Genomic DNA, 25,693 nt, shown 5'->3' with positions numbered 1-25,693 from the left:
TAATGTATAGAGGTGAAAACTGTAAAATAGTGATTATATAAACTGTGAACTTGCACTTGTATAACTTATTGTCTCAGCTACATTTTGCCAAGTGCCACTCAGCTTTGTTCATAGTTTTTGAAGCTTAAAGGTATAATCTGTAATGCCATCCAATAGCGACCTCTGGTGGATAGAGCCTTGCTATTGCGCTTTGTTTAGCTTTTTGCTATGGTCTTTTGACGTGTGGGTTGAAGTTTAGTAACTACATAAATTATACAGTGCATTTCTCCAGACTTCTCATGGTAGAGCCTGTGGTACTTCTGGGACCATGTCTAGAAATGTTGTGTGATTTGAATTGAGTGTAAGTTTGTATGAGTAACTTTCCTGCCAATTCCCAGTTATTAACTACGGTGGCCCTGAAGTGCAAATCACAACAGCAAATAGAAAAACGCAACAGCAAATCATAAAACACAACGTCAAATAGGCAAACACAACGGCAAATAGGAAAACATGACAGCAAATACGAAAACACGACAGCAAAATAGGAAAACACGACAGCAAATATGAAAACACGACAGCAAATATGAAAACACGACAGCAAATATGAAAATACTTCAACAAATCATAAAACACAACGGCAAATAGGAAAACACGACAGCAAATATGAAAACACGACAGCATTAACTTCTACCGGAAAAGGTAGGGCCTATCTAGCAGAGGACGGACCCTCCTGATTGGACAGACGGACTGTCTGTCTTTTAACAGGAAGGAGAGGTGAAAAACACGGAAAAACGCCTACTTTTAACTGTGTGTAAATGTTTTCATATTTGCTGTCGTGTTTTCCTATTTGCTGTCATGTTTTCCTATTTGCTGTCGTGTTTTCATGTTTGCTGTCGTGTTTTCATATTTGCCGTTCTGTTTTCCTATTTGCCGTTTATTTACGTTTTATGATTTGCTGTTGCGTTTTTCTATTTGCTGTTGTGATTTGCACTTCAGGGCCACCGTAACTAACAGTTACTCTATAGTGCTATTATCAGGTTATTAGCATCAGCAATAGACTGCAATTTTGACATGCAACTTATATTTGAATTTAACTTTGTTTTAACAATATATTTTATGCATTCACGGGAAACAGCTTAAATCACTTGAATGTTCTGATTTCTTTCCAGACATCCACCTACTTATATATGGAATGCCATTTGAGTTAATATTAAATAAGTAAATAAATACATAAATAAATGATGCCTATGAAATACATCCTAAAATAAATAAATGATGCAATAAATAAATGTAAATATAAATATCTAAATGAGTGAATATAGTTCAATAAATAAATAGGTTTTACTTTTATTTCAGAGGATGTTTATTTCATAAGTCCACATTTATTTATGTCACGGCGCTTTTATTTCATAATGTCACATTTATTTATTTGCCTCCATTTATTTCCAATTATTTTCAAATGTCAGGATGTATTTCATGGGTATATTTATTTATGTATTTATGTATTTATTAGTTTAATTAATATTGAATCAAATGGCATTCTATACTTACAACCTTCACAACTCCCTTGTTGCTTGCCTATTCCTACATTTTCTACATGGCTCAAGACCGTTTTGAAAGAAACTTAACTTGTAAGTTACTGCTGACAATGACGCTGAAGAAGACCTGTCAGTCGCAACACAGTGATCCCTTTAAATGCATAATGCCATGTAAAATAAAGGCATTTTAAATGTTGTCACAAACCCCAGTGGCTTGAATTTGAGACCAGACTCTACCAATTCAATGAGCCCTTCACAAGATGGAATTGGCACAGTATCAGTATACAAATAAGTGCAATAAGCACCTGAAGTATCCAAAGAGCACCTGTATGTGATCACCACAAAGACCCAGCAGCACTTTTTTTTCTTTGTTTTCACGCAATGCCAGTGATGTCAGTCAGCTGTTGATGTATGCAGCACAGGATGGTACTGCTCTGTAGTCACAGTACCTGCTCTCCCTTTGGAAGACATTCCTATTTGATGCTACTGTTTATCTGCTCACATTAAGTTGAACCCTCATGTCTGGCTAGTCTAGGCCATGATGGATGAAATTATTCACAATCGGTGCTATTATTTCTTTTGAGACACTCTGTTCTTCTTTAATAGTCTCTCCCTTCTCTCATTTGCGTCTCATATTCTCTCTGCTTGGATTGTTTTCTTCGATCAATCTGGTGGGCCTCTCTATTGTCAACTTAGAATGATTATCTGAATGAGCCTACAGCTGCAAAAAAAATTCTTTATCTGAAAAGAAAAGCTTGCGAATACCGTGAGCATCAGGTGAAATCCATAGTCGGCCGCCTACATTTTTGTTAAATGTTCTGCAGACTGTACTTTCTATGTAAGCTGTGTAAAAAGTAAAGAGAACTGTGTAAAGATATTTTTTTTTAAGTGGATTCATTTGAAGTTGTGATCACTGCATCACTGGTACTGGATAACACAGAGCTTTGATTTTCTTGGATGGGATTAGAGCCTGTCCTGAACTGCTGCACTACTGTGTGATGGAACGTCACAGTGTCCAATATAACACTCATAAAGTTACACAGCTTCATGGATATTCCCATCATACATGTGCACGCCCTTACATTACATTTGCATAGTTTAGAAATGTAAAAGAAAGTAAGTAGGCTACATATTATTCAATAGAGCAGTAGAAGGCTGAACCAAACAGGCATATTTTGTTACAATGAGTAATTATTTATTCTTTTATGTTTCTGATTTTATTTACTTTTTTATTCTTTGTTTTTACTGTCAAGCCCTTATAGTTATTATATCATACAAGGGAGCATTTTAATTAATTAACTAAAGACAAATGTATCTAAAGTATCTTATTTGTTAATGTATAAGTACTGAGTGTGAGTGTGTATATGAAAGTGAGTATTGTTTTAGAGGCTGCACAAGCAAATTTCATTGTATGGTTCTACTGCACAATGACAATTAAAGTATATTCTATAAGTAAAAATCATACTAAACACAGGCCAACATTGCCTAAACATCTGAATGTACAGTAGAATAACAATAATCAGAGCTCAAAATAATTGCAACAGTCAAAGATCACCAATCACAAAAATATATAAAAAAATAAATAAATATAAATATATATATATATATATTTAAAAAAAATACATCTTATGTAGGCCTATGGGTTAGAAGACGTTGACTCATGTCCCCAACATTTCTGCATTGAAGCACTGCTTATAATTGCAATTATAGTTCTTTTGACTTTTTTTCTGCTGTCACATGCACGACTGCACGCTGCTGCATTTACGATTATTATTAGAGTCAGTGTGAAAGTCATGGGACAGGCACGGGATTATTCCAAGAGATAGGCCTACTGGCCCATCACACTGCGTCAACGTAGAATATCATTGATTGGACATTTGAGGTTCTTGTAGATTAAATGTATGCTTTATCGGACGTTTTTTGCTAGCATTAATTATCACATGAAGTTGAACTATACCTCACTCAAAATATGTGTTGACCACTGTTTGCTATTGACAGTGAATGCAGCGTCAAAATAACGTCGGATTAGTGCTTTGAACGTGTGACGTCGCAGACGGGCTCTGATGTAGACTAGAAATACTTAACTGAGGCATTTGGAGCAACAGACACTGTCAGCGTCAGCTTCACTGCAAAGTAAGAGAATAACTGTGGACATTGCTAACATTAGTAGGCTATTAACCGACAGGGATATAGTTTAACCTGCTATATAAAACACTAGAACCAGAATCTAGGCTGAAATTGATGCACGAGAGACACTGCGACATGTTATTAACGCTGAATAACGACTGTGGATATAAGGGTTATCCAGTTTTAAAATGTTATCTAGCCTACGTTACAGTAGTTTTTGTGACTAAGTACCCAAAAGAAAGGCGGTTTAAACGTAGTATTAGTACGCAGTAGATTTATTTTCTTTTCAGAATTGCCTGTGATAAGGTTAATCCACGTGATGACTTGGGTTTAGCTCGCGCCTGCCTCTGTTTTTCTGTTTGTTTTTTTTGTGCGAGCCTCTTTTATTGAAAGATAACTGTACAGGCAAGGGCCTACGTCGTTCTCTTACTGTGAAAAAGACGAAGAGAAGGGCAGTGATACCTGGCGTTATAACGTTTGTTGTTTTTTTTGGCTCTGTACCATCATATTAGATGAATGAATAAATGGAGAAAAAAAATTACAACGACTTTACATGTTGGTTACATTTAGGGTCATTATAGGCTCAGTAGAAGTCGATAAGGGTTATAAAATAAAACAAATATAAAGTTGTCTCTCGTGAGCTCGATGGTGTTTTAAGCCCCTAACGTCTCCTTCCAGGTAGCGCTGCGACCGTTGACTTCAAGGCACCTAATCCTAACCAAAACCATAACCATAACCATAGCCTAATCCTAGTGCCTTCCTGGCAGCGCTGCCTGGAAGGAGACGTTGGGGGCTTAAAACACAGATAAACCTTTCCTGAATGGAAGTTTTTCACCAAATGTTGAACATTTAAAGGGGAGCTATGCAGTTTATTTTAGCTTAATTTACCTTAACTGAACAGCTTCGGAGTCATTGGAATGGTTATATGACTTTTTTCGAGTTGAATGGTGGTCGTCTCTCTTCCCCCTTAGTGCCTGTGAGCGGAAAAACCACCATTGCAACTTTGGGCTGGCGAGCCGTTGGCCTCAGCGTCAGGAAATATCGCGTGATATCAGGTCTCGCAATGTAACAAATTGCTTCACGTCATTGCACACATACACGCCTCCATCCAGGAACCGGCTAACAAGATAGTGATGGAGTTTTTCACACTGAGCCGGCAAAAAAGAGGCAGAAAGCTAGGAAAGCATTGTCGGAGGAGCAGAGAAAGAAGAAACGGCAGAATGACCAAGCGAGGAGTCAGACACGAGTAAACATAGGAGCTGCCAAATAGCTATTCCGAAGCTGTAGGGGGAGCTCTATAGAGAAACCTGTGAGCAAAAAGCCAGAAAACAGCGGCGAAATGGCCCAAAACTGCATAGCGCCTCTTTAAGATTTATAACCAGATGTTATAGGCTCCTGACTACGTTTTTATGCTTTTTTTTTATCTCTGTGAAATATGATGCACTGATATTGTTGAGGCGAGACTACATAACACTATAAATAGTAACTATTTCAATACAAGAACTGAAATAGAAAAATAATTTGATGCGACCAAATGTGCTCTATTCTCTTCATTGCAACTGTGTTTAGTTTGTGTTCCTCAGAGTGTGTTCCTTAGCTGTGTGACGGTCTGGTGGTCTACAGCCAGGATGTCCTATATGAGCGCCGACAGCAGCTGGTCCCAGCCAAGGGACTTTGGCAGCCTTATCCAGACATGCAGCTCCAACATCCAGAAGATCAGTCAAAACTGTGAGCACCTACTGTGTCACAAACAGCAGAAAACGACCTGTTTACAGGGTTTCCGCGGGGTCTTAAAATGTCTAAAGTTTTTAAATCAAAATGTTGTAAAAAGTCTTAAAATCGCTGAAGTATTGTGTTCTAGGTCTTAAATAATTAAAACGTCAATGTAACGCTTATTTTAATGCTCATTGAAATGTTCCCACAGCGCTTTATAATGTTTCTGTGGTGTTGTAGTTCTTTCTGTCGCTAGTCCAATTATAATTTGCTTTATTACGTCTACAAATAAGACCAACATGCAACTTATTTTGCAGCCAATCTAGACACCGGTCCTATAATGCCAAGGAGAAAATCGGGGAATTGACATCTGACTTTTTTTGTTGATGCTATAGGTCTTAAATTTCATTCATAATGGTGTTAAAATGTCTTTAAAAGTCTTTAATTTGACTTGGTGAAACCTGCAGAAAGAACAATAGCTAACACCTTTACGCATGAATTACTTCTCCAAAAGATCTGCATGTGAAGTGGTTCTATTTCCCCCGCAGCTGGTCAGATCAAAAATCTCCTCCAGCAGCTGGGGACGAGACAGAAAACCTCAGAGCTCCAGGACAGGCTGTAAGTACAGTACTGGCCTGGGATGATTAGTATCCCAGGTAATCTCGCATATTGTCATTATTTGAGCAAGCGTGTGAGCAGTTGAACGTTTACGTGGATCTTAGCAGTGTTTGTGTTCCCCTGCAGCCAACAGCTCCAGCACTACACCAACCAGCTGGCTAAAGAAACCAACAGACACCTGAAGGAGCTGGGGTCACTGCCCCCACCGCTGTCTCCATCAGAACAGGTCAGTCTATAGACAATCCCTCCTCATTCCCAACTCATCAAATACTGACGCTTGGTCAGTGGATCTCAGCGTAGGATACCGACGCAAAAATCACCCTGTAGCGTCTGTATGGAACGCACCGGGAAGAGCAGCAGCTCGATGGTGCGCAGCGCTGAAAGATGACGTAGCATTAAGAGCGACAACGGTAGTATGAAAGACCGAAAATCCGCGTAGGGAGTTGGGGGTGATGGATGGGTCAAACAACACAGGACTTTCACCCAGGAGACTGGGGTTTGTGTCCTGTTCTTGTCCCACTTGTCGCCGAAAAGTACATTTTGTAACCCCACCCACGATCCATTCCTGAACCTAACTGTCCCGTTCTTGTGCTGCATGTCAGTCAAACGTAAGTGCCGACCCACCGCTTTAAAAAGGGATGCCAGGAGTCCCGACCAAGCGCGTCTAAAAGTGACGCTAGAGGAGACTTTTTGCGTCAGTAACAAACGCCAAAGGCACCTGACCAAGCATCGCCCTTTGATGCGCTGCGATTGAGAATGCGTTGCTATATTGTAGATGCTTTTGTCACCAACCACAAAGGCAAATTCTGATTCTGATGCTGTTGTATTATGATTTTTCCTTCATTGGAATCAAAGTAAGGTAGTGTTCGTAGGCTCAGAGGCCGATATAGCTTAAATACAGCGTGGTTAGCTTATTCCATGGTCAGATCAGTGTTGTGGAGGCGATACATCTGTCATTAAAACCAGAAACATAGTCAGCTTCAGGATGGAAGGGAGGGAGAAAAGAAAGAGAGATACATTTCATTAGGCCATCGCAGCCCAGTTGTTGAGAGTTACTAATCTGACACCGAATCCATGCACAATAATTACATATAGACATACAAAACAACACATGACACATTAATGCCACCCAGCACCAATGTCCAAATCAATCATGCAGTCATGTTAAGCCCAGTTCAAACCAAAGGTTTGAGACGAGTTGAAACTTGCAACTACTTGCAATACGCTGGCAGGGCTCAACGCTAACTTTTTGCCGGCTTGGCAACCAGGCATCAGCTTTTGGTTGCCGAAATTGACAATGCGGTTGCCATGTTTTAAACAGCCTATATTTGGAGCATTTCATTTCTTATGTAACTGTGCAATCCAATATAATCCATGGAAGATATAATCCATAGCAGCGCACGTCATCTGCTGTATCCACAACAATCCATACGTGTTTGAGCTATATTTCCTTCTTGCAGGTGTTCATGTCAGATCTTACACAAATCCATAATAGCACTAAGCTAGTTATCGCTAACCTAAATGGTCGGTCAACTCTGTCTATGTTATCTCAGAATTAAAAAGTAGTAATCCAAGTCGAGTTCGTTGACTGTGCATCTTGAGCAGTTTGGTGGCCCTTAACCCCTAACCAGGGGCGATTCTAGGATCAGACCTTTAGGGGGGCTCAGCCCCTAATGACAATATGACACGGACACAGTGCCTTGCAAAAGTGTTAAACATATTTATTGTTAAACAGTAAATATACCTTTGTATTCAATTATAATAAAATTATCTTTATTGAGAAAATATTTCTTGTATTTATTCATACTGTACATACTGTACTGCAAAGTAACTTATCTGTCATAGTGTTTAACTGTGTTAGTTTTGCCGCACTATCCTGATCATTATACCACTAAATAGGAACAACCAAAGGTCTTCTATATAATTTAAAGCAAATACCATGATGACTAGACCTTGGTTAGGTGTTCTTATAATTGATGTAAGTATGGTGAACAGCAAGCAAATATTGATTATATGTCAGTTACTGCCTTTTGCCTTTGCACGACTCCTTGTTTTTGGCACATGATACAAAGGCAGAGTACAGTAACTGCCAAACAAGGGTCAAAGGTCAATTTGAGCTGAAGATTTTTTTGCATACAAACATTTCTTCATTATAGCAACTAGTTGTCAAATGTTGGGAGTCCTACCTATAATACTTTTGTCTGGACAAAACAGAAACTTTAAAGTCATTTTTCTCAGTTTCACACTCTAGCGAGTTAAGGTATTTTGCCTTTGCAGGGCAGTACCGCTTCTGTGAAAGCATTTTTGTGTTGCTGTATATTGATATTTTGAATTTCAATATTTGGGTTGCTGTGTATTTGCGCCGTATGACTCTGCTGAAGAGCAAGACCAGAGGTCAGCTGCAGATACTGTTGATACTGTTGATACCGAAATCGATATCGAAGTAAAATAGTTTCATGATTTGGTCAACATGATATGATAAAAGTACGCTAGGAGCACACTCCCATACACATTAAATATTATCAGAGACAATATCAGAATCAAAATCAGCTGATTTCTGCCGCAGCAAAGCGCTTCAGCGGGCGGGCAGTTCTTGTGTGTACTTTGAAATAGAATCCTGCCGGCGCCTCTGTCGATAACGATATTGTGGCGGTATTGTAGGGTTGAGGGTACTTTCACAAAATATTTACACAATGAGATTTTTGATAAATAATCATCAGTAATGTGGATATAATGACTAAGTGGTTAATGGCAAATAATGGAACAGCTGGAACAGTTTGGTAAGTTCGGAAAATGACATCCCTTTATTGTAATGCAGGCTTTCAAACCAGGAAAAGACAACACTTGTTATATTACGATATTCATAATTTATCTAGCATTATGCTGCGTTACAGACACAATTTTTAAGCCTGTAAGTTACGACTTCAAGTCACGACTCACGACTTGGTCCAGGCAAAGTCACGAGCTGGCTAGCTAAACATTGTGCTGTTGGCAGGGTTCAGGTTAGGCTACCTAACGTTAACTACCTAACGTTGACGTTAGCTAGCGCTAGCTGATACTAGCAATTTCTAGTCGGTGACATATTTGGGGCTTCATTTAATAAACATAACACACTCAAATGTGTGTTGTTTTGATTACAATGTGCGGGATTACTTTACGTTGCCTATTTATGTCTATTTATTTCTATTTCTCACCGTTAATGCCCGGCGTCTGTACAGCATCAACAGGGGTTCGCCCTTGTTGTTTATGTGTGTGTGTGACGTCAAAAACTGTAACTGGGAGTACAACGATCTGGTACGAGTTCACAGGTAGTAAGTTACGGGTTTGACTGCCGATTCAGGGCACTTTCACGGGTAGAAGGTTGTGAAAACACGAGTTACGGGTACCCTGGAATGCAGCATCATATAACAATATCGATATAATATCAATGTATTGCCCAGCCCTATTAGGGAGCTCAAGAAATGTAAGCTCTGGTGGGTTGTGTCACATGAGGGTCATTGAGTCACATGGGAGTCTTAGAGAGTCGTAGGGAGTCATGTATTCATCCTGCTCCAGCCTCTTTCCTAGTTTTTGCAGCACTGTGCCCAGGGAATTACAGGTTTAATATGTGTCCATTTGCTTTAGTTTAGTTTATTAGTTTAGTTTATTAGTTCACACATATACAAATACTACAGATTAATATACGCATAATCAATAAAATATGTGATGGAGAGATGCAAAAAACCCTCAGAGGGGCTTAATCTGGGCACTCTCCAATGCATACTCCAATTAAAATAAAAAGAAACTAAAATAGTAAAGAAAAGAAAAAAAAATTACTAAAATTACACACTATATCAAATCAACAGAATAGATATGAAAGGTAAAATAATATTAGGAGTTACATGGGTTGTTTACAAGACATTCCACAGGGAGAACATTGCACCGACAAAAACAAACCTTTAACAGCTTTCTTAAATTGTACAAGTGTTCTGATGATAAAGCATTCCATATCACTGAACCTCTGTCCTTTAAACCAAACTGAAGTTGAGATGTCCAACAGATCGGAGGTTTGAGTTTGTAATTATTTCGAGTGGCATAATTATGAAGTTGGTAACACTAAAAAAAAATAGTTCATTATACTGTAGAATGAAGGAAGTACAGTGTTTCCCACAGGTTGAGAATTTACTTGCGGTGGTGTGTGGCGCAGGATGTGACGGCGCTGCGCGTAACGGCTGGGTTCAGTAATAATGGGTTCAGTTATGAACTAGTCAAATGAAGGTGAAAACAATGACTACACAACATTATCAGATAATTTAGAAAGCAAAAAACTATTTACATATTAAACAAATTAGACTAAAAGATGATGCAGATACAGATGAAGATATTGCGATACTATGCGGCATCTGACCCAATTTCAGGGTAGTTATTAAGGCTGCACGATATGAGGAAAATATGCGATATGCCCTAACGTTGTTGACTATCGCAATAATGATATCACTTGTGATAAATAAACTGATACTACAATGTAGCCTACCCAGTTCTGCATTTATGCTGCTTTCAGTATTTTGCTAAAATACAACAAATTGCTCGCAGATAAAACACCTGTAATACTGTACTATGATCCATACAGAAAGTGACATGTTATTATTAATCTCAACACTGTTCCCTCCTAACTGCTGTGACATCATATAAGACTAGGGCTATCTAAAGTGAATTCTTATTAATTTTGTTCATTAGATCATTGTTCGTTTTTTGAAGTGTATTAATCCGTGATGTTGGGGTCCTAAACACTCTGTTCTGTACTACACATGTCCTGTGGCACTCATTTAGATCTCACCTGAGCAGATTTCTGTCATTCAAGCACTGAGTGTGTAGTTAAAAACCTTTACAGACAATTTAATACAATTAAGGGTTTTATTCAGGTCCGGGTCCACAAATACAGTTAATGGATACAGGCACGGATAACTGAAGGCTCGGTTAGCAACCGTTAGCTCTGGGTAGCGGTTAGGTCCAGTCAGAGACGGTTTAGCTTCAGTTAGCTAGCTAGATAGACTGCCGCGGAGAGGGGTAACAACCAGACTCTGAAAAATGACGTTCTGGGAGCTTTCCGTGGTTGTTTCTACGGTTTTATTAGTATCTCATTGAAAGACCACCAGCAGCATGCTACTACTAACCTAACGATAGCCTCTCTGAGCTAGTGGTGGGCATCCAAATATCGATAATATCGATACCAACGTTGGTATTGATATTGATCAACCCTCCCATACGCAGCCCCGACATTAATTAGTTCCTGCGCCAGCTCTTCAAACCCCTCGCCATTTACGACATTGAAAGGCCTAATGTCTTTACAGCAAAAGCTGACACACTTCTCCGTCACAGTTTGTTTCACCTTTGCAGGGATGGGTTTTGATGCTGTAACAAACGATGTGATTGTAGGTTGATCCTGGGCACTGGAAGGTATTGAACAGCTTCGATCAACATGCCTTATCAGCGACGAATTCCCCGTCGTTTTGCTGTCGTACTTTAACAGAAATTCGCATTTTTTGCATTTCACATAACCAACTGGCTCATTAGTCTCATTATGCACATGGTCAAAAGTTTTCCAAACCTCAGACTTTGCTTTCTTTGCTGGTGCAACCAAGATGTAATCGCCAGACGCCAGCCTCCATTTCACTTCCTCAACATCCATTTTCGCGCCAATCGAAACTTATCACCTGACCTCTCATTTACCGCGCGTGCAACCCGGAGCGCAAGCCCGAGCCCGTGTCAAATTATAGAAATTAAGACCGAACTCGACCCGTCGGGTCCTGTTGGGTTCAGGCAAAGATCTTCAGCTCTAATTGATACCAAATATTGCAGTATTGCACAGCACTACTCTGAGTAAGTGCAACGTTGACGCTGTCATGCACGTGGCACGAGGGGGAGGGGCTGGAGGCAGCTGGTCTGTGTGCACTGTAAAAAAAAAAATACACCGTTGTTTGGAAAGAAAATTGAATTTGGATTGTATCTACCTGGGCAGGTCTCAATTTACCTGGGTGGTGCGCCCATGTAGAACCTACGTATGTATGGGAAACACTGAAGTATCTTGTTTAGAGGTCTGTATACAAATAAAGCAATCTGTAGTTGAATGACTTGATAAACAGTGAGTAGGCCCGATCTTAAAAACAGAAGTTGAGAAGAATGATTTTTATGCACACAGTAAATGATTCGTAATGCCCTTTTCTATTTGGGTGTCTGTGACATGACAACATTCAACATTCAAGAAACATTTAAATGGTTTATATTCTCTCCTGTCTTCTTTCCTCCAGAGGCAGCAAAAGCTGCAGAAGGAGCGTCTGATGAGCGATTTCTCCGCAGCCCTCAACAACTTCCAGGTGGTGCAGCGGAGGGCCGCTGAGAAAGAGAAGGAGTCAGTGGCCAGAGCTCGAGCTGGATCCAGAGTCATGGTGATTACCAGGCTTTTCATTGGACAAGGGCTGTGGAGCCTTTACAACCAATTACATTTCTCTTAAACACATAGTGATTCATTTAATTACTTCTAATATTATTGCACACATGATGGAAAAGTGATGTGACTAGAGAGCTGATGTTGATTGAACGTTTTTGTGTCACTGTCTACAGGGAGATGGAGGCAATGTGAATGAACAGCTGGTTACATTCGAAAAGTAAGTTCCTTCAGAGTGTTTTTTTAAAAATATGATACCTTCAGGCCATTCTCTACCCACCATTCTGTTCTTTACGCAATTTGGTGTGAAAAAAACCACAGTAAGGCCAAAGTATGTTCCTCTTTTGTTGGGATGGACCCCACCAAACCACATGGACCATTGCTGGTATATTTTGTAATATATTATATTTTTTAAGCTACATACTGGCCAACCTAAGTGATGATAAATGCCAGTACAGAAAGCCAAAGATATGTTTGTCATTTAGTAACAGTGTGTCCATTACATAGTCTGTCCACCAGAGAGCACTGACACCATATACTACTATAACTATAAAATGCCAGTACTGTATATGTCTCAGTTGCCATGTTTTAGTAACGAAATTTAAGATCTCTTTTTAAACTGAACTTTAAATGGAGGTTTTTAAACTGTTAAATATTCATTAGTATCAACAAATGTATTTAAAAAAACAACAGCAGTATTGCTCAGGCTCTAATTTCTAGCACTAACCATTGCAGAATTAACCTGTTAGTGGGCTTCAGGGCAAAGCTTTGCTGTTGGGCCCCTATTGATCCCCCAACTCTCTGTGTATGATATGGTATGGTATGATACAGTACAGTTCGCACCTTGTCTCGGCCAAACTCCCATAAAGCGCCCTACATGTGGCAGCTTTGTCATTTGGCATATACAACCTGTACTCTTACTGTATGCTGGAAAAAAAAACTACCTGGCTTCAGTATTGATTGAATCTTAATACGTACTTTCAGAGGTAAACAGTAAAAGTCAGGTTAGTGTGTGTTATTGTATTACTAATTACTTGTTAAAAATGAATGTAATCAGTAACCTTAATCAAGTATCACAATATTAAAGTAACGTAACAATACTTGCTGTTGCTTTTGGATTATCTCAATACTAAATATGCAATAAAGACGAGAAAAAAAGAAATAAAATATCAATACACACTTGTGTAGTCTGTCGGACAACAGTACAGTGTAACCTGAGAAAAGAAAATGGGCAAACAAAGATTTTTAGCACCAACATGTGTACTCTGCTCAGTGTATTTTTTAGAGAAAAACTTAAATTTAGCCAATTTTAGGCTGTATGACAAAACATACAATTCGCAACATAAAACATACCTGGACCTTATTACAGGTCCAAAGGACATAAAGTAATTGACCGTCCTCTGTCTTACCAACAATTTGGTGTGACTTTCAAAACAAGTCTAAACAATCTGGAGGGAGTCCAATAGAAGCGATGCATCATCTTGAACTGAATGAGGCACACCCTCACATTGCGTGACATAGTTTTAATAGTCCTACAGATTCTGTCCCAATTCTCATCATCCAGTTAATAGTCAGATCCCTTTCCCATGTCTTTTTAACCTCTCAGGGTTCACTGTACCGTGGACGGCACACTTTGTGGCTGTGGCGACGCTGTAACTTCGCTGTAACCTCCACATCAAACGTTTTTATAACTTTAAAGCATTAAATCTTCAAAATATACAGCCATGCGACACACCAGTTGAAAGCTTAGTCTCTCATGATTCAATTAAGCCCACACACAAAGCATAAGATTATTTATAGCAGTTATACAACTGCTACAAAGTTAAAGAAAATAAAACAATAAAGCCGTAAACTGCGCAGCTGGTGTCTAGAGTCGAGAGTGCATCCATACCTTTTTCCTTGTCCCTTTAGTCACTGCGGGGATTTTTTGCCCAAAACTTTTTTCTTAAATCCCCAAGAGTCCAAGGAAATGGAATATCCAAGCCATTATATCCAAAACGAGCTGTTCGCCTCACAATCTTGACGTTTCTGGCCGAATCACAACGAAAAATCGCTAAACTGTTTTTCATTTCCGCACTTCTATCGCGGCCTTCTCCCGAGGTTCCTACATGCTCGATGTGGGCGTCACTGTATTCTCTGAGATCTAAGGTTTCCATAGATACCTGGTATAAGCCAATCGGTTCAGGTTTGCCTGTGATATCCCAATGGGAAGCCGAAGATGCCTCTGACGCGATGTGAGCACCACATGCACTCGAGTGACATTTGCTCGGACCAGTTAGATTTAAATGCTATAAAACCCGTCTACATTTTTATCCAATGAGCAGATAAGTCGATAGACAAATTCGCCACTGAAATTTTAACCCTGTAATGGCTGGAGCTGTGTCAAAGCAAAAACAGGGCCTCCTATAAGCATATCACACCCTGTGCAATTTATAATTACTTATTTCTATTTATGTATATAGTTATTTCAAGTATGTGTGTGATTGGTGTGGGTGCGTTTGTGTATTTGAGAAGCGTTTTATTTTGTACTTTGGCTTTTTTCTTTGCACTTTTCAAATTGAAATATGAAAAACTGAGACCTCTGTAGAAAATTTTTTTTTATAAAATGCATCTCGAACGGATGAACAAAAAAGTCAAAACGGGGCTAGGGAACGGAGGGGCCACTCGGGACGGGGAACAGGGAACAGAGAGGCCTCGGCAACAGGGAACCATGGGCACTTGGGGCAGCAGCGAAGGCAGAACCCTTCAGGCGGCCGGCGGCAGAACCCTTCAGGCGGCCGAGCAGGACGGCGAAGGTGAAGACCCTCTGGATGCCAAGCAGGTCGTTGAGGACTTACAGGAAGCCAGCGACAAAGGCGAAACTCCTCTGATGGCCGTTGGTGAAGGCGAATCTCTTCTGTGGGCCGGGCAGGCGACGGGTCAGCTGGGCTGGTCAGTGTCTGCGAACAAGGCAACAGGATCGGAAGTCGGCAACTCCACCGACAGGGTAACTGGAGCAGATGTCGGCAACTCCACCGACAGGGTAACTGGAGCAGAAGTCGGCCAGACTACCGACAAAACACGAGGAGCAGAGGTTGGTCGGACCGACAAAGGCAAAGTCTCTGAGGGGGGCAGGGCAAAGTCTCAGGGGTACCGGGGAAGGGCATAGTCTGAGGTGTCGGGCAACAGCACAGTCTCTGGGGCCGTGGTGAACGAAGACACTGGGAGGTCCGTCGACAAAGACACTGGGAGGTCCGTCGACAAAGACTCTGGGAGGTCCGTCGACGAAGACACTGGGAGGTCCGTCGACAAAGACTCTGGGAGGTCCGTCGACAAAGACTCTGGGAGGTCCGTCGACAAAGACTCTGGGAGGTCCGTCGACAAAGACTCTGGGAGGTCCGTCGACAAAGACTCTGGGAGGTCCGTCGACAAAGACTCTGGGAGGCCCGTCGACAAAGACTCTGGGAGGCCCGTCGACAAAGACTCTGGGAGGCCCGTCGACAAAGACTCTGGGAGGCCCGTCGACAAAGACTCTGGGAGGCCCGTCGACAAAGACTCTGGGAGGCCCGTCGACGAAGACACTGGGAGGTCCGTCGACAAAGACTCTGGGAGGTCCGTCGACAAAGACTCTAGAAGAGCGGTCATCAAAGACTCTGGATAACTGGAAGACTCTTGAAGAGCGGTCATCGGAGACTCAGGACGGCTGCACGTCAGCAGCGGCTCTGGGCGGTGGCTCTGGGCGGCGGCTCGTCAGCAGCGGCTCCGGGCGGCTGCACATAAGCTGGAACTCTGGAAAGCTGCACGTCAGCGGCCGCACGACAGCGGCCGCACGACAGCGGCCGCACGTCAGCGGCCGCACGTCAGCGGCGGTTCTGTGCGGCCGCACGTCAGCTGGAATTCTGGGCGGCCGCACGTCAGCTGGAATTCTGGAAATCTGCACGTCAGCGGAGGTTCTGGATCAGGCATGCTGCACAGCATGGACTCTGGGCCGCTACACAGCACGGGCTCAGGAACACGGGTCAGCTCAAGAACACGGCTCAGGCACACGGGTCAGCTCAGGCTCAGGCACACGGGTCAGCTCAGGTCCGACGAGAGGTTGATGCAGGGAATGGCGCCGGGAGCCATGTTTTCCCTTACTCCGTCTACGGCCTCCACCATTCCCAGAGAATATAGCCAGGCGGGTCCCCTCAGAGGACTGCTTGCTGTTGGGTGTGCCCGCAAGACTGGTGGTAGTTGAGCATACAGAAAAAAGTTCTGGGGAAGCAGGCTGGGTCAGGAAGAGAGAACCTATAGCTAGGAAGCTAGTAGGCCGATTGACTGCCGAAGCTCTGGAAGGCTGAATTCCCACTCCACAGCCTGCCAGCGAACCTCCATGAGGTGCCTAGCAAAGGCGGGATCCTCCTCATGCAGGGAGCGATAAAAAGAAATCATGAATTCCCCATCAGAGTCCAACGGGTGAATGAACGGAATAAACTCCATACCTGCTGGGTCCATTAGTGGTCGGATTATTCTGTCACAGATTGCCGAGGGACACTACAAAAATCCAAACAGGCATGAAGACCAGGAAGCGAAACACAAAAGACTAACCATGACGACAGCAAACTTGACATGAAGCAACACCGAACACTGAACAGAAAACAATAATCCGACAAGAGACAAAGACAGAACAGAATAAATATACACAAGGTAATGAGGGAACGAGAGGCAGGTGACACAAGGCTGGGAAACAGGTGAAACACATTAGGGCTGGGAGAACAATCAAAAAAGGTGGGAAAACACAGGACAGAAAGTAAACTAGACAAGACAAGGGAGACAATACAGACTATCAAAATAAAAACAGGAAACAGCAAAACAGAAAAACAAGACTACCACAATAAAACAGAACATGGAACAAAATACCAAAACCCTGACAATTCTAGCCTCTGTAGCTCTGTGTCAGTAAGGCCTAGAATCACCCTGACACTTGTAACTAAAACTTGAGAGTGTTTCCTTTCCAATGATGTCAGGCACATCCCAGAGTGTCAACGTATATGGGAGCTGTACCACTTTTAATTTGGGTATGACGTTTAGACCAAAAAGCATGGAATTTCAAGTGTTTAGTAAGAGGTTTTAAGGGCTGTCCAGGCTCCGTTTCCCAGGTTCTACATAAGCATAGAATAATACCCAGAAGCCTCATGGCCTTTTCCATATTTTATCAACACCTAATCTAAACATTCTGGTTTTAAGAACTGGATCCAAAAGTCCCCACTAACAGATGGCGAAGTTGCAAATATCTGAAAAATTGAGACCTAGGGATTCCAAATTGCTGTACCACATCCTCAAAGGATTTCAATATGCCACCGAGATACTGATCCCCCAAAATTCCCTTTTCCAACCAATATTTCCAAAAAAGGGGACATCTACCAATGCATAGTCTATATTGACGACGTGTTGGCATTTTAAACTCTGGTGGATTTCCGAGGACTATGGTTAGCTGCTCCTCAGATCTCTGCAGGGTAAATCCAGACAGCTAGCTAGACTCTCTGTCCAATCAGAGTTTTCTGTTGCACGACTAAAACAACCTTTGAACTAGGGCTGCAGCTATCGATTATTTTAGTAATTGAGTATTCTACAGATTATCCCATCGATTAATCGAGTAATCGGATAAGAAATACTTAGTAAGAAATACTTATTAAACAGCAAATGTAAATATGTATTATTGCTGTGTACTAAAAAAAAGGAAACTTGTCTTTTGTATATATACATATTTCACCCCCTTCCCCTTCTTGCCTCTGGCTCTTTGCACTGGATATGCAAAAGAGCTGTTCACTAACCAGAGGGTAAATGTGACTGTACAAAGCTTACAGCAGGGCTATTCAACTACACTGTTCTGGGGGACACATTTTAAGAAGGCTAATACTGAGTGAGGAGAAAGAATAAAGAATGCAGACATCACCGGCATGATGACGTCATTAACGTGCATATTAAGTGGCCATGCTGGGGGGAGGAGCCGGTTTGTCTCTGGCAGCAGCTAAGTTTCCAAAGATTAGTAGCAAACTAATAAACAGACTACAAACCGACAGCTTTCGTTTTAGCTTGTTGGTGAAACAAAACTATTTGCAGAGTAGCACGCTGTAGGCTAGTTGTGTAAAACAGCGCGGTGGACGAGAGCAGCAGACGTTAGTTAGCTACCTTGTGTCGGGTTCGCTCCGTGGAATGGATGAGTAGACTGGATGTTTTTTACAAAGATGATGTAGAAGTAAGTTTGCAGCTTAAAATGATCCCAAACTTTCTGTCGTTTTCTCTCGCCTGTCTCTTCTCTCAGACCCTCGCTATTTTCGTCTTCGTTCATTTGTAATCTGGGCCGTCAGTCTTGGGCACAGACAGTATATAAACGGTCTTGTGTCCACAGAAGCGTCAACCTGTTGTGTGCCCTAGTAATTATCCTCCGTGCGGAAACACAGTGAGCCGTACAACTTTAATTACATTGATTTAACGAAGCTTCGAGGCAAAGAATTTTGCTTCGAGGATTTTTTGTAATCGAATTATTCAAGGAATCATTTCAGCCCTACTTTGAACGTACACGTTCCACCAAAACAAGTTCCTTCCCAGGGCTATTTTGCAGAGGCGCCATTGCTTCGTCCGGCACCTAGTGGCACCCAAGACGATTGTGATTGGTTTAAAGAAATGCCAATAAACCAGAGCATGTTTTTCTCCCATCCCGGAATGCTGTGTGGATTAGCCAGACCCTCCGCCGCAGCGCTGTGAAGAAGGTCTGGGAATGCCAGACTAACCAATACATAACTTTGGATTTTGCCAAATACTTGATGAGATAGTTATTTAGATATGTATAGTAAAGGGCTTTTAATGTGAAAGGTAAGAACAGAAGGGGGGAAGATGTTTTGTCGGCTTGGTTCAGGCTACGGAGCCTCCGTGTTATTATTTTATTACCCTCATAAGTATAGGCGCGACTCATAACCCTCGGTTACAGTATGTCATTCTCATTCTCTTTTTTAAATGTATTTTAAAACTGTTATCTTTTATTTTACTAAATGTATCTGAAATCTGATTGCGTATTTTCTTCTGTTACTTTAACAGAGTAGAGTTACCTTTTTGTGTGTGTTTCTGTTTTACTTTAACCTTGGCCTTTTAAATGTTATATAAAGTATAAGTATAAAAGTTGGAACTGTATGATTGTGTAGGGAAGATGAGTGGGGCCAGAGCCAGACTCAGACTGAGGAGCCCACCATCACAGAGGAGGACCTGGATATCATCAGGGAGAGAGAGACTAACATCAAACAGCTGGAGGTACCAACCCCATCCCACAGAAGCAGGGACACTGTAACACACTGTCACGTTAAGTTCTGTCCAGGAGTTCACTTCCTGCTGCTGTCCTCTCCAGGCCAACATTATGGATGTGAACCAGATCTTCAAGGACCTGGCTGTGATGATCCACGATCAAGGAGAGATGATTGGTAAGTCCCAAGAAACTTAAGGTTAACACTGAGTTGATCCTTTACACGTCATTTAGATGTGAGAGTGCATGTGTTCTGATTAACAGACACCATCGAGGCCAATGTGGAGAGTGCTGAGGTCCATGTAGACAGAGGGGCCGTCCAGCTGCAGAAGGCAGCCCATTACAAGGTAAGATAGAGGGGCTGTGCAAAATAATGGAAACACTAACATGAGAATACATTTGCAAAGCCAGCTAAAGATGCAAGTCATAATATAATAAAGAATCCACAATATTTTCAAGCATGTTAAAGAAAAAGTCTGGCAATATTCTACATTCCATGAAAATACCAAACCAACAATGAGTTGACACTAACAAGTATTGTGTCAGTTAAAGCCTCATATATCTTATTTCTCTGTGCCATAGAGCTCGTCATGTTTCCATCAACGTATTTTCAATCAAGTATCGCAATAGAAAATGTTGATAGAAACGACAAAATTCAGAAGAAAAGTTTTTACGCTTGATGTGGTTTTTGCCTTTTTCGAAAAAGAGTTAACGCGCAAAATGGGAGATGGAAACAGCTTTGCCGCATAAGTTGTGACGTAGCGAACATGTAACTCACATGACTATAGTCCCGGTATCCAACGGATGGGGGAAGGATCGGGATACGGGTTCCATCCAGTATGCCGTACACTTGTGGCACAAGGTGCGTAGTGGAGTTGCGGTGCCTGGGCCTCAGCCACGTCGGGTAAATTGACGAATTGGTTCTACAGCTTGAACGGTTGTCTCGCTGACACCAAACGTCTCCGCCACAACCCTGTATTCTGCACAGGTGGCCAACTTGTACAATGCTACCTCTCTCCATTCAGCCAAAGAACTTAGCTTCTAAACTCTTTGAATTAGCAAGCCGGTTTGCAATCTACAACCATTCGTAACTTCAACTTGTGACATGTAGTTTATTCGCTCTTAACCAGTTGATGGAAACGCTTCAAATTCTAATTTTCTTTTTTTTTTTGCGACATTTAAAAGTTCGCTTGACAATTAGATGAAAACGCGTGTTGTCCAAGAACTCTTAACTGTTGTGCTGGGTGACGTGTTCCTTCATTACCATGAACACACACACTGTAGTTTATTTTGACTCAATTCCACATACACCATGCTGCTATGGGAAAGACTCACTAGAACACCAAATGTGAATTACTCCGCTGCTGAAAATAGTCCCCAACAAATGCACTTTCATACTGTTTATGTAACGTTTTATAGAAACTACAGGGTCCAGCTGTTTAAGGAAATTACGTAGCCTTTTTAAAAAAATAACATTGCCAATTTCAACATGCTTTTCATTTACTTATTTGGTAAAAAAGTTAACTGTTTGCCTTAACAAGACCATAAAGAACAATCTTTATGAAAAGAATAGGATTTCTAATTAGTGCAAACAAAAAATGCAGTGGTGACCTCTAGCTCACCCAGTAAGAGCGTTCTCCCCATGTTGGCTGAGTCCTGCAGCGGTGTGGGTTCAAATCTGACCTGCTGCCCTTTGCTGCGTGTCTTTCCACTGTCTCTACACAATAAAGGGAAAAGCCCCCCAAAAAAAGAATGCAGCTTTGTTATTGTTATATAAAAATGGACACATTTTAGACCAAGGCCATCAACATAAATTGAAGCGTAGGCTCAACCATCAACCTTTTTTTAAACAACCTTAGCCTATAACATGTCTGTTCTTAGTGGACATATTCACATGGTGTTTAAAATACAATGAAAGGAATATGGCTAGATTTTAAATGAAAAGGAAAAGTGTGACTGTAACCTACACACACTGTACACTGTTTTCCAAGCAACACTGTTCTGTTTATTCTATTTTCATTTTCCACTGCAAGAAAAATACTGTCCGGGATTAACTGTGTTGCTGAAATGTCAGGGGATATTATAGCATATAGATATATATGCGGCTCAAGTAACGTTACTTTAATCATCATCATCATGCAGAAACCTCACGTCCTCCATGACTGCATAGCTTTCACTAGAAACTCGTCCCTAATGCTAAAGTTATGAATCAACATGGAAAAGGCTGTCAACGCTTCGGGGGGAAGGAGTTGCTCTTTCCTACCCGACTCTCTTCTCCTTGCGCTGTCAACGGACACAATGGCGTGATGTCTCCGTAAATGCGCGTCATATTGGAAGTATTACGGCTAGCATGAGCCACACATGTTGCACAGTGCTTGCACACAGTCGCTGCTCTATCCTTCACTTTTATTCCATGTCCCTGTGTTTCTTTGCCAGGTAACAGTATATCCGTAATGCTCTCAAACAGTAGATCGAGACTGATTGAGAGCTGCACTTGGCATCTCATCCGTGCCGACTGCGGCTTCACGGGGTTATTATCAGCGCGAGGCTATTTCCTAATTTCATAATGTAGAATAACATCAGCCTTATCGATTCATGTGGTATACGAGGATTAATACGTTCAATATGATATCCTGTTACACCGCTGTCATGTAAAACGCTGATAAGATTTAGTTCCTTTTTTGTCTGTTAACTCTGACGTGATACTTTGTTGTGTGCAGAGGAAGTCCCGTAAGAGGATGTGCATGCTGGCCATGGTGCTGTCGCTGGTGCTCATCATCCTCATCATCATCATCTGGCAAGCCCTCAAATAAGAGAAGCACACCTTCACATGACATCCAACATGTGTGTGTGTGTGTGTGTGTGTGTGTGTGTGTGTGTGTGTGTGTGTGTGTGTGTGTGTGTGTGTGTGTGTGTAGGTGTAGGTGTGTGTGTTTGTGGGGGTGTAGGGGTTGGTGAGAGAAAGAGAGAGAGAAAATGCTAAATTTGACTTTCCTTTACTCAGTTACTGTGCTTGACTGAATGTGGATTGTACTGTATTTATTTGGGGGTAAATGGTGGGAACATGAATATGTTTTGGGTTTTTAAAGGCTAACAACATAACAGATCTGCCAATATTTTGTGTTGCTAATCAAGATTTGTCTAAAATTGACAAGTTTTCAGCGTTTCCGCTCGTAGTTTGGGACATTAAAACTCCACTGAGCCAATGTATGACTACTGCTACCACTACTGCTACTAATAACACTAACTTATGAATGTTTGGATGTTTGAATGTTTGGGTGATCGTGTGTGTGTGTGTGTGTGTGTGTGTGTGTGTGTGTGTGTGTGTGTGTGTGTGTTTGTGTGTGTAGGGTTAGGGTTGCATTAGTCCAAGTATGATAAATAAACCCTACATTCCAATATAGAAAAAGTACAATTTTCTTCAATGTAACCTTTGTCACTTCTTTAGGACTGTCTCATCAAATGCAATCTTGCACAATTTTATATACAGTAAGTAACCCTGTCTTGTTTGAATATGAAGTGTGTTCCTGATATAAAGAGTGTCTTACCTATACGAATGTTAAAAGACAAATATCACCTATCAGATCAGAATGTCTGTCCTTGGTAAACTGTTTGTTTCACTGGATTTGCCCACCTGAAAGAGAATTTAATACAGTTCCACCTGATAAAATGCTGCAGGTGTCATGTCTCGTTTTTTTCCACCAGAGGCGAGCTAAGCATGTTGAGAGTCGGCAGGATCTGTTTAACAGAGATACCAGCTCACCTGAGATTAGAAATGACCAGTACTGGAAGAAGTTCTCCAAGCCATCGAGCTCCCATATTTAGTGATTCATAAACCTGTACAAAGTGTAATTTGTTGTGGATTGTATGCACCATACGCTGCTAGGGACATAATGCAACATTAGCTTAATTGTTTGATTTGGAGGCTAACAACTGTCAACAGCTTTCATCAGGGATTGTAGTAGAAAGTAGTTCCATGGAAAACGTCTGTGATTCACATTAATCACAGACTGGGATGTTGTTGGATTTTTAAAAGATATTTTGTAATTCTTTGAGCCCCACAAACTAATGTGTCGTATCATAATAACTACAGTAACCCTTTAATAATGCTCAAACACAAATGTCATCAGTAGATAAAAGAAATAGTTTTTTTTTTTACAGGAAGGATTACTGCATTATCTACAGTAGGTAAAGCTCTGTACTCACTGTAGGCTATACAACATTAAATATGTCTGGCTCTTGTCTACCTCTTCCATGAAAATGGAACGTTTTAAAGACTTGTGAGTCACATTTTGTCTTCATCACCTCTTGTACTTTATGTCAGCTAATCACTTGGATTATTTAAGTGCCAAGTAAATCAGTCCTGAATTGCACATGTGGCCAAGTGGAGCTTGAATTGATGTAATAAAAAATACTTCTACAGTAATTGTAATCTGGGTGTACTCAAAAGGAACTGTAAACTGCACTCTGCAGTGGTTTCAGTGTCTTTTTAAAAAAGCAGCTATTTACATCAGTGCTGGAGTCATCAGAGTTAAAGTCAAGATGTTCAAACGGCAGATGGCACTAAAATGTCTGAATGAGACACTTAAGCATCATGAGTGTGGACAGAATAAATAAGCAAGTGATGAGAGTGTGGTGGGATGTAATAAGCTAACATTGGGGTTGTCTTGGTTACACACAGTCTTGTGGTTGTGGAGGAGCACTGAGTGGGCCTCAACATCTCTGTAAGGTCTTCAGGTCCCAGCGGCTCTGCTGCACCCCCGCTGCGATGACTCATCACTTGACATGATCCGTGAACTTTGAGCACGCTCACATGGGCCTTTTATTAGTGTCAGCCAATCACAACCATCCAGCTTTGGAAAGGTAAAGGACACATTTTGTTTGATCATTTATAAAACTTGGCCTACAGGACACTAATTGACTCAGATAAGACGTTGTATCCACACAATTATGCCCATGTCAGTATTTTAGCCACTCTATTATCGCCATTGTTCTAGAGATGACAATGTGAGTTGGTCGATCCAACACTTGGGTCCAAACTGAAATATCTGTAAAAACTATTTGATGGAGTCGGCAGATCATTTCCATTGGCAGGAGGTAATACAGGCAATGCAGAATATTTTTGGTGATATAATTGACCAGGTTGTTCTCATGAACCATTCGTACCTGAGTTGTTGAAGTGGCATGGCAATTTAACTGTCACACATGATTTAAAAAAAATGAATATAATTAGTGTTTTCATGATTTAAAACCATTTCTTTGTTTTCCAAGGACCTGTTGTTATAAAAACTGCTTTGTCATTACATTTTTTTTTTTTTATTTCTTAGCCACATTTTAAAATAGTCCTATGGTGTGTCTCGAGCGGGGTTCAATAAATTACAACTTTTGTATAATAAAAACGAGCATAAAAATGTTCATAAATACCTTGGCCAAATGTTACAAGTGTCTATTTTAGTAAATGGCGATCATTTATTTCATCCATATATTTCTAAGAAACTATTTCGTAGAAACGTGATACATTTTGTCACTGAAATACTGTATCTTACAAAGTTGTCAGTGGAGGTGCCCAATTTAATTCAAGATATATATTGGGCAACTCCACGGACAACTTTGTTTAGTTAAAGGACCCCTTTAAAGGTAATGCCCATAGACTGTATATAGAATGGACTGGGAATGGGCGGCCATCTGACGCTGCCGGTTGGGGGGGACGGAGAGAGAGAGATGACATGAACTATAATAATAATGGGTGTCAGTAGGACCACCAAAATCCTAATAAAGACGCTAAGTTGGTAACAGGCATTCATGGAACAGAGATGAACAGCAACCACAATAGCAAGTTAACATTAACAACTAATGCAACAATAGAAATATTTATATTTAAAGCAGTGGGTATATTTACATGATATGAACTGTAGTAGAAATAGTCTAATAATAACATTTACAGTGTGTTATGTGATGGGAAACCGATAACAGTTAAATCATAACAGTATTTTTAATTGATACATTTTTATGCTAAATTAACTGTACCTCTGCCGTTGC

The 25,693-nt window shown here is 41.1% G+C and overlaps 1 protein-coding gene across 2 annotated transcripts; it reads left to right on the top strand.

Moving 5' to 3' along the window:
• Positions 1 to 3,570: 3,570 nt before the first annotated feature.
• Positions 3,571 to 23,361, top strand: LOC144519048 (syntaxin-12-like). 2 transcript variants are annotated; one of them, XM_078251930.1, is made up of 10 exons: positions 3,571 to 3,650; positions 5,214 to 5,372; positions 5,906 to 5,975; positions 6,102 to 6,201; positions 12,263 to 12,400; positions 12,576 to 12,619; positions 19,560 to 19,665; positions 19,760 to 19,832; positions 19,919 to 20,001; positions 22,375 to 23,361. In XM_078251930.1, exons 2-10 carry the CDS (start codon positions 5,273 to 5,275, stop codon positions 22,465 to 22,467), a joined length of 807 nt encoding a protein of 268 aa, XP_078108056.1. In that variant the 5' UTR covers positions 3,571 to 3,650; positions 5,214 to 5,272; the 3' UTR covers positions 22,468 to 23,361. The 2 variants fall into 2 exon arrangements, with proteins under 2 accessions (XP_078108056.1, XP_078108057.1); XM_078251931.1 differs by having other exon boundaries at positions 3,578 to 3,650; positions 5,228 to 5,372.
• Positions 23,362 to 25,693: the final 2,332 nt, after the last annotated feature.

The sequence above is a fragment of the Sander vitreus genome, chromosome 6 (assembly GCF_031162955.1).
Source record: "Sander vitreus isolate 19-12246 chromosome 6, sanVit1, whole genome shotgun sequence".
Lineage (NCBI taxonomy): Eukaryota > Metazoa > Chordata > Actinopteri > Perciformes > Percidae > Sander > Sander vitreus.
Note: the sequence above shows the minus strand (reverse complement) of the source record. Positions and strands in the feature narration are given on the sequence as shown.